Source organism: Doryrhamphus excisus, linkage group LG11 (assembly GCF_037039965.1).
Source record: "Doryrhamphus excisus strain RoL-2023G ecotype Guam linkage group LG11, RoL_Dexc_Guam_v1.1, whole genome shotgun sequence".
Classification (NCBI taxonomy): domain Eukaryota; kingdom Metazoa; phylum Chordata; class Actinopteri; order Syngnathiformes; family Syngnathidae; genus Doryrhamphus; species Doryrhamphus excisus.
The window spans coordinates 117439-125425 of record NC_136367.1 but is presented as its reverse complement, the minus strand read 5'-3'; the positions used below and the strand labels follow the sequence as shown (position 1 = coordinate 125425).

At 52.5% G+C, this 7987-nt stretch overlaps 1 protein-coding gene across 1 annotated transcript; it reads right to left on the bottom strand.

Annotated features, from left to right (window-relative positions):
• Window positions 1-539: 539 nt before the first annotated feature.
• LOC131139298 (hormonally up-regulated neu tumor-associated kinase) lies at window positions 540-7809 on the bottom strand. Its single transcript, XM_078794513.1, has 10 exons — window positions 7533-7809; window positions 6643-6765; window positions 6268-6437; window positions 4573-4628; window positions 4350-4488; window positions 4105-4232; window positions 3709-3844; window positions 2808-2985; window positions 2526-2745; window positions 540-2420 (listed from the first exon to the last, which is right to left on the bottom strand). The coding sequence occupies exons 1-10, from the start codon at window positions 7740-7742 to the stop codon at window positions 1939-1941; spliced, it is 1842 nt and encodes a 613-aa protein (XP_078650639.1). The 5' UTR covers window positions 7743-7809; the 3' UTR covers window positions 540-1938.
• Window positions 7810-7987: the final 178 nt, after the last annotated feature.

Sequence of the window (7987 nt, the reverse complement as noted above, 5' to 3'; positions counted from 1 at the left end):
CGGGTTGTGAGCGTGTGCTTTGTGACACGTACTCCATTTGCTCACATGCCATTGGTGCTGCCTAACATTTGCAGCATTTCTTACAGCAAAGGCTGTCTTTTCAACAGGATTCTTTTGCCACGACGTGTGACTGTTGCATTTGTATTGATGTTACGGACATGATGACGTGAGTCACATGGGTGACGGGCATGTGCTGCATGAGTGAGTCAGTCGTCATTCGTATGAACTGATTGATTGGAAATTGACTTTCCCTCGTACAGTTTTTTGGCCTGAGTTGAAAGCATGTGTGTGTGTTGGGGAGGGGGGGGGGGTGTAAAGGCGTAGTGTCTCAGCCTGGCTCAGGTTTCGGCACACCAGCACATCGTTTTGTGCGCCACTGACTCTCTTTGACCCAACACCGTCACGCCGAGTCAACCAAGATGGCCTCCCGGAGCTGGCGTGACCCCCTCCCCTCCCCTCCCCCCACCTGAGTTCAATTATGGATGAGCCTCATTAGAAAGCAGACACGCTGTGCAGTAACATCATACACTTTATTGAAGGAGTGCCACGCCTGCAGTCATGTGACCACACACTCACTGGCCACTTGATTAGGTACATGTGTACCTGAGCGCTGACGCTTGCTAGTAAGCAACTCACTCAGTCACACGGCCAAATGTATTAAAGAGCGTCATCCGTTGCCCTGGATGATATATTCTCATCATATTAAGATTCTTTTCTCATCAAATGCGATTGAAGTAATCATTCATTTCCTTGCTACTGTCTAACATTTGCAGCATTTCAAATGTCAGCGTGTTAAAGAGCATCTCATTATTCCTAACGCAGGATTATATATTCTCGTCATGTTAAGATTATTTTCTCTTCACATGCCATTTTAGTAATCATTGATTTTTGCTTGTATTATAACAACTTTATTCTTGTAATAATCACACTATTTTTGTTGGCAATATGATGTTAGCTAACTAACTAACTAATACTAAGCTAACACTAACTAATACTAGCGCACTAACCAATACTAGCTAATACTAATAGTAACTAATACTAGCTCACTAACTAATACTAGGTCAATAAATAATACTAGCTAATACTAATAGTAACTAATACAAGCTAATAGTAACTAATCTAGCTCACTAACCAATACTAATACTAGCTAATACTAACTAATAGTAACTAATACTAGCCTGCTAACCAATACTAGCTAACAGTAATTAATACTAGCTCGCTAACCAATACCAGCTAACTAGCTAACTAACGAGCATGCTGACTTTATGGGTAAAGTAGACTCCAGCAACTAAGGTGTGAAAATACATTTTGTGTCCGTGTGGGTGTGGCCATGGTTTTAGCTGTGACCTTGACATGCCCTTGAGGAGGAAGATGATGGAGTACTTTTCCACGCAGAGTACCCGGTGTTGCCTTCTTTAGCCACTAGCGTGTTTCAGAGGTAACTGGAGTGAGCGAGGCGGGAGGGGGGGGGGTATCTGGTAGCATGCTGCATTATTGAGGAAGAGGAGGAGGAGGAAGGTCACGGCCAACCAAGCGGCTTGCGAGCGGAAACAGGAGATTGTGGCCAGAAATAAGCAAAACTTCTGCGTCGTAGACGTTTGATCTTCTTTAACGAAGGTGGCTATGCTAACTAGCAAGTAGGCGTGGCCTCCCAAGCCGGTTTATGCTAACGTAAAGATGCTATTTGGCATGAGAGCTTAGCATGCTGCTGCTGTTTAGCGTATGACAAAGCTACTGCCCTGTCATGCCGCCTTGTACCTCGGGGGGCGCCAGTGAGCACGATGGCAGTGTGGCGAGTCGCCCACGCTGCCCCCTGCTGACGTCAAGCATGAACTGCTCGGGAGTCAAAATCAAACTCACCTTTTCTTGGTAGGCTAACTATTTTCCAAGCGTCCCCACGAGGACGGCGGCGTGATGGCGAGCGTCACTACGTGAGCGTCAGTAGTTGACGCCATGGAGCTTCCTGTCCGTCTTCCTCTGCAGCGCGGCAGGAAGTAGCGACAGGTCGACGTCCGTCGCCCGTCGCCGCGGGGTCGGGCGGAATTGTCCGGAGTTCCTCTTGGACGTGACCGCCACCCCCGTCCTCCCTGACGGCTCCCCCTGCTGCCCCCTGACCCCCAGAGGAAGGCTTTTGGAGCCGTTCACCTGGAGTCCGGTGGAGGCGGAGACCCACACCACCTTCCTGCCGTGTCCTTCCTTCAGCCCTGGATGGCGGAGGCGGGGCAGCGTGGTGGGCGGGGCTCTGTGCAGGTGGTGGTCCACGTGCATTCTGGGAGGAGCGCCACTGGTGTTCAACCTGAGGAGTCCCTGGACCGCTCCTGGGGGGCCGATGTCTCCAACTGGCTCAGCAGGCAAGGGGGCGGAGTCACATGGGTGCGATGCAGAAGTTTTAGGCGGAGAAAGACGGATGAGGTCCTGGTCTGGGATAAACACATCATCATCATCATCATCACCATCATCATCATCACTACGACCTACAGCACATGGCTTTCAAATGATTGAAAAAAATAATATTGGCTCTTGACCGTCAGGAAGCAGAGCGTCTCTGGTGGCCAAGATGGCCGCTGTCTCCTCATCTTCCCGGGAGGCGGCGGGGAAGAGAGGAGGAAGAGAGGGAGACTGGCGAGGATCGTCATCATCTCGTCCATCCTCATCCCGCGGTCGCTCCGCCCTCGTCCTCAGGCGCCGGTTTTCCGCCGCTTGGCGAGCCTTAGGACGTCTGCTGGGCGGCCGGGAGCTGTCGCTCTAAAAGGAGGAGGTGCGTGAGGGTGGGTATTAGCCACGCCCTCGCCACGGCGTCTGCTGACCTGGTGGATCTTCACCCCCGCCAGGCTCCTCTTCTGTTTGGCCAGCAACAGGTGGTAGGACGCCAAGATGGCGGAGGGCCGGTTGGCGGTCAGCGTGTGTGTGGTTTCCCAGCGCGAGTAGCCCAGCTCATCCGTCATGTACGCCAGCACGGACGCGTCCAGATCCTCCTCACGCAACCTGTCAAGCAACATCCAGCTGTCACGTCCAAATGCTCCTGAGCGAGCGTGTGATGTTACATCATCAGCAGAACCGCCAGCTGGCCTGGTCCAACAACGCTGGAGAAGTTCTCCTTGGAGACTCCGGTGCCCATCCTTCTAAGGACAACAAATACAAAAGGAGCTACCGATGAGGCGTGGAGGCTGCTAGAGCGCGGAACAGGAGAACCTGCCACGGGATTCAGGAAGATTTCTGTGGGATTTGTTGTTCCTGATATTCTATTCTGGTTTTAGTCCTGATACCAGTTAGCCAGTCTGGTTTCCTTCTCTAGCTGGGAGATGAGCCAACACACAAAGGGAAAATGGCTCAACTTCCATTTCCTAAGATGTAGGAGTAGATGAGGAGACAGCCATGGTATTCCCGACCAGGATAAAGGCCTCCAGTCCCAGTTTGATACACAAAGGTTGAGCACAGGACCTTTCATCTGTTTTCACTTCCTGGCCAACACGCGGTAGGTCACCATCTGAGGATGCTACCATCTGAGGATGCTACCCTCTGAGGATGCTACCATCTGAGGATGCTACCCTCTGAGGATGCTACCATCTGAGGATGCTACCATCTGAGGATGCTACCATCTGAGGATGCTACCATCTGAGGATGCTAACCTCTGAGGATGCTACCCTCTGAGGATGCTACCCTCTGAGGATGCTACCATCTGAGGATGCTACCATCTGAGGATGCTACCTGTTTGGGAGCGAGAGGGCCTGGCGCAGCCTCTTGGCGTAGCCCTCGTTGATCCATCTCTCCTGCATGGCCGCTCGGATGCTGGGTCTCTTCTCGGGGTCCGGCTCCAGGAGAGACATCACAAACATGGCGGCACCTGCGGGGTGGAGGCGGATATTTGAAGGAGACAATCCTAATTATTGACTCTGGTCCTGCGGGTGGCGCTAATGTACGAAGCTGCTGACAGCAACACAGCCTCGCCTGGCCCCGATGCAAGCGGACTGCAACAGCAAATTGTCAGCCATCCACGCACCTTCATCCGTGGAAGGAGACGCTTCCTGTGGGTCAAGGCATCTAACATGGGGGCCGCTAGCCGTGCCCCAGAAAAGCATCAGAGTGATACATCATCTTGCTGACCTGTGCTGACGTCGTCGGGGATGCTGCTGATGTCGCTGGTGACCATCTTGTGGTGCAGATGTTTGATGTTGAACGGCTCCACCGTGAAGGGCAGCGTCCCAGTCAGCATGGCGAACATGCTAACACCTCTGTCCGCACGCACACGCACACGCACACGCACACAAGTGTGTATTAGTACACACTGTCATGAGATCCAAAAAATGTTCTTGTGTTTTGTGTGTCAGACGTGTGAGCGTGTCCCTCACATGGACCAGACGTCCACCTTGGGTCCATACTTCCTGTGGGCGAGGAGCTCAGGCGCGGCGTAGGCGGGGCTTCCGCACTGGGTGGTGAGCAGCTCGGAGGACAAAGACTCCGCCTTCAGGGTGTTGCTCAGGCCGAAGTCTGCGTGGGAAAGCGACTCGTGAGGACACGTTCCCATCCGTGTGAAAAGCCAAAGTGCTCCAGCGGTCGGCTTCCGCTACGTACCGACTATCTTGATGTCGTTGTGTTCGTCCAGCAGGAAGTTCTCAATCTTTAAATCTCTACCAGGCAAGAAAAAAAAATGTCAACGTGACCCGGGAATCCTAACAGGAGCCGCCAGACCAGGCCAGACCAGGACGCAGAAGAGCTTAGTTAACGTGGGGGGGCACTGATCTTCCTCTGCTTCCATTTGGATCATCATCATCATCATCAGTGTGTGTGCGTGTGGGAGAGGAAGGTGCAGCGGTCGTTGAGGGACTTCATTAGAGAGGAAGTCTATGATGTCGTGATGATGTGTGAATCATGGCGCCGGCCGACGCCGCGTGATGAGGTCATTGCCTGGTAAGCACATTCCCACCCTTGGAGAAGCCAAGCGAGGCCCGTGGGTGTGTGTGTGTGTGTGTGTGCATGCGTGTGCGTGTGTGTCACACCTTCCACTCCCACACCACTTCCACATTCTGCACTTTCCTTCTCTGCGGCCGGTTAATATCCTGTCAACTCCTCTGTGGGCGCACGTACGTGCACAGTGAACGTGCACAGTGAACGTGCACAGTGTACGTACACAGTGTATGTGCACAGTGAACGTGCACAGTGAACGTGCACAGTGAACGTGCACAGTGAACGTGCACAGTGAACGTGCACAGTGCACGTGCACAGTGCACGTACGTGTGTTACACAACAGTAAGCATTGTTCCTCTCCTGTTTATCATTGTCCGTGTCACCAACACCATCATGAGGGGTTCCTAATATTTGGCCCCACGATTAAGCACAAAATGCAGACTTGGAAAATGTAGATCTTGCATGGCGCGCTAGAGGTGGGTGTTCCTAATGAAGTGTCTGCAATATGCTAATGCCGCGCCCTCCAACCTTGGCCAGGTCTATCATCGCGCCCCTCTTACACGGAAAGAGAAACCAACTGAACCCCACAAGAGCAAGCGGCCTACTTGGCGACGGACAGGAAAAACCTTCAACAGAACCTAGGCCCCTCCGACTCGGCGGTCCCAGCTGGACCACAATGTGAACCCATCCGGTGAGAGTTGAAGATCACGGCCCGACGAAGCCAGCAGGATCACCTGCCAAAAGCAGAGTCCCAATCCTGCAGCCACCAAAACGGGTACCCTCAACGTCCTGGCAGCATCTAGAAATTCTGTCCATAAAAGTCATGAAAGAATCGGTCTAAGATAAAAGTCCAACCCTCCTGCAGGGAACCAGCAGCCTGAATGAGGTGACCCGCGTCCAGGCAGGGCAAAACCTGGTCCAATGGCTTTTTTCTTCATAGGGGTCTATGTTTGCCCCTGCTGGGAATTGAGGACTTTAACCGGTCTTTAAATCACGGCAGGAGCTCGGACTACTTTGCTTTCCTGGATAAGTAGAGTCGTGCGTCACCTGCAGAGCTGTGGGACTTCATGGAGTGTTTTCTAATCAAATTGTCTAAGAGGGACGTACAGTACAAAGGCTGAAGAGCACAGGTCTGAGGATGGAACCCTGTGGGATGCCGTGACTGATCTTCATGTGTTTGGATTCTTTATGAACAATTTGAGTGCAGTTCCTTCGGTCTTCTACTCTGCGTATTAGACTCTGGTGATGGATGGCATGGAACGTTGCGCTAAGACGCAGTTAAGCTAATCCCGAAACGCCTTTTTGCCCGGCTTCGCAGCCACTGAAGCGCATTTCAGTGTACGTGTACGTGCACGCTCTTACCTGTGCACGATGCCGTGCTTGTGCAGGTGCCCCACAGCCGAGAGAATCTGCCGGGTGTAGCGGCGCACCTCCCTCTCCTGCAGCCTTCTCCTCTCGCAAATGCGGTCCATCAGGTCCCCCCCGGCGCACATCTCCATCACCATGTAGAAGCTGTTCTCCGTCTCCAGAGTCTAACGCAGGCACGCCGTGCCACAGGAGAACCAGGTGAGCACTACCATCAACACTCACGTGACAGGTGCTAAGGTTGGACGTAAGAACACATTCCTAAAGCTTTTCTGATGCTCGATCATCATTTTGACGTACATAAGGAATGAGATGATAGAAGCGTCAAAGATAAAAGTAGAGTTTATGTTTATTTGTTATTTTGTACTTTACCTCCAGCAGGACAACAATGTGAGGGTGTCGGATCATCTGATGGATGTGAGGTTCTCTCTTCATGTTCTTTTGCATGTAGGCATCCTGGCGGGCTTTCTTCTTGTCAATCACCTTGATGGCCACCTGGACACGTGAGGCAAACGTGAGGGTCGTGAAGGATAAACGCGACAAGCGAGAGATGCGGCTGCATCGTATCGGCGCCTGGGTGGACAAGAATGGAGGGGGGGGGCTTCCCAATACTGTTGTTATGCAGACAGAGGAGCTTGTAAGTTGCACCAACTGCCAGGGAGGATCCTACAAATGTTGCATGCCTAAGTGCTTGGAGATGCCGACTCCCGGCCAGCAAGAGAGAATATGCTGGTCTGTAAACGAGGGGGACACGGAGCGTTTTGAGTCATCCTAAACTTTCAGGGCTGACTTCCAAATGCACAAACCTCATGAGGTGAAACTTTGTCATGGTTTAACAGCAGAACACAACATTGGAGTTCCATTTATAGGTCAGAAACGTGGACTCATCATAGGAGCACATGTCCCCTTTAACATAGATACAGCAGCCTGGCACTAAGTACCTTTCTTTGGACAAATGAGAAAACGGCGGCCATTGAAGAGCGATGGGAAGTGTTATTGCAGCTGCTACTAATCCATGTGTTACAACACTCGCTTTTATTGCAAATGTTGATTGGAGGAGAAGCGAGCGGGGAAGCTTGCACGTGTAGTGAAGTGAAAGACGAAAGAAAACACTTAGCTTGTCCCCATGGCAACCATGGCAACCATGGCCCAAACATTCCAACAGGTAATGTTTGCTGTCAGTTAGCCCTCAGTAGCGGCAAACACATCAATGCTTGCATGCTGTATTGGGTACCTAATGAAGTGACCAGCCCGTGACAGACCTTCTCTCCGGTGCCGAGGTGGAGGCCCTCCATCACCTTGGCGAAGGAGCCCTTGTTGATCATCTTGCCCACCAGGTAGGAGCCCACACGCTTAGAGTGCGGGAAGAGTTGCAGCAGATCTGGGGGGGGCACCAGCCGGGGGGCGCGGCCTTTTCCATCCTCCCTGGTCTTCTTCCCCGCCAAGGAGGACTTCACGGCGCCGGCCGGCATCGGGCCCCATGCGGCGACCCAACTCAAGACGAGACGGGGGGGCGGGGGTCAAAGGTGGATGCGGTCTCCCCCCCCTGAGGAGAGATCCAAAGCTGCGGTCAGTCTGCTCAGCGTTCTCATAGAAACTTTGAGCTGCTGGAGGATCATTAACTCGTCTTTCTTGGCTCGCCTTCACCGATGACCACGACATCCGACACCATAATTACCCCCCCCCACGCAGCAACCCCTCCCTCACAGACGCTTAG

Excerpts from the sequence above, each read along its gene's own strand:
- LOC131139298 (XM_078794513.1), bottom strand. The coding sequence starts at position 7,742 with ATGCCGGCCGGCGCCGTGAAGTCCTCCTTGGCGGGGAAGAAGACCAGG. Across the intron at positions 6,766-7,532 it reads ACCTCGGCACCGGAGAGAAG|GTGGCCATCAAGGTGATTGA; the intron begins GTCTGTCACGGG and ends TCACGTGTCCAG. Across the intron at positions 2,986-3,708 it reads GCCCTCTCGCTCCCAAACAG|GTTGCGTGAGGAGGATCTGG; the intron begins GTAGCATCCTCA and ends GTTGCTTGACAG.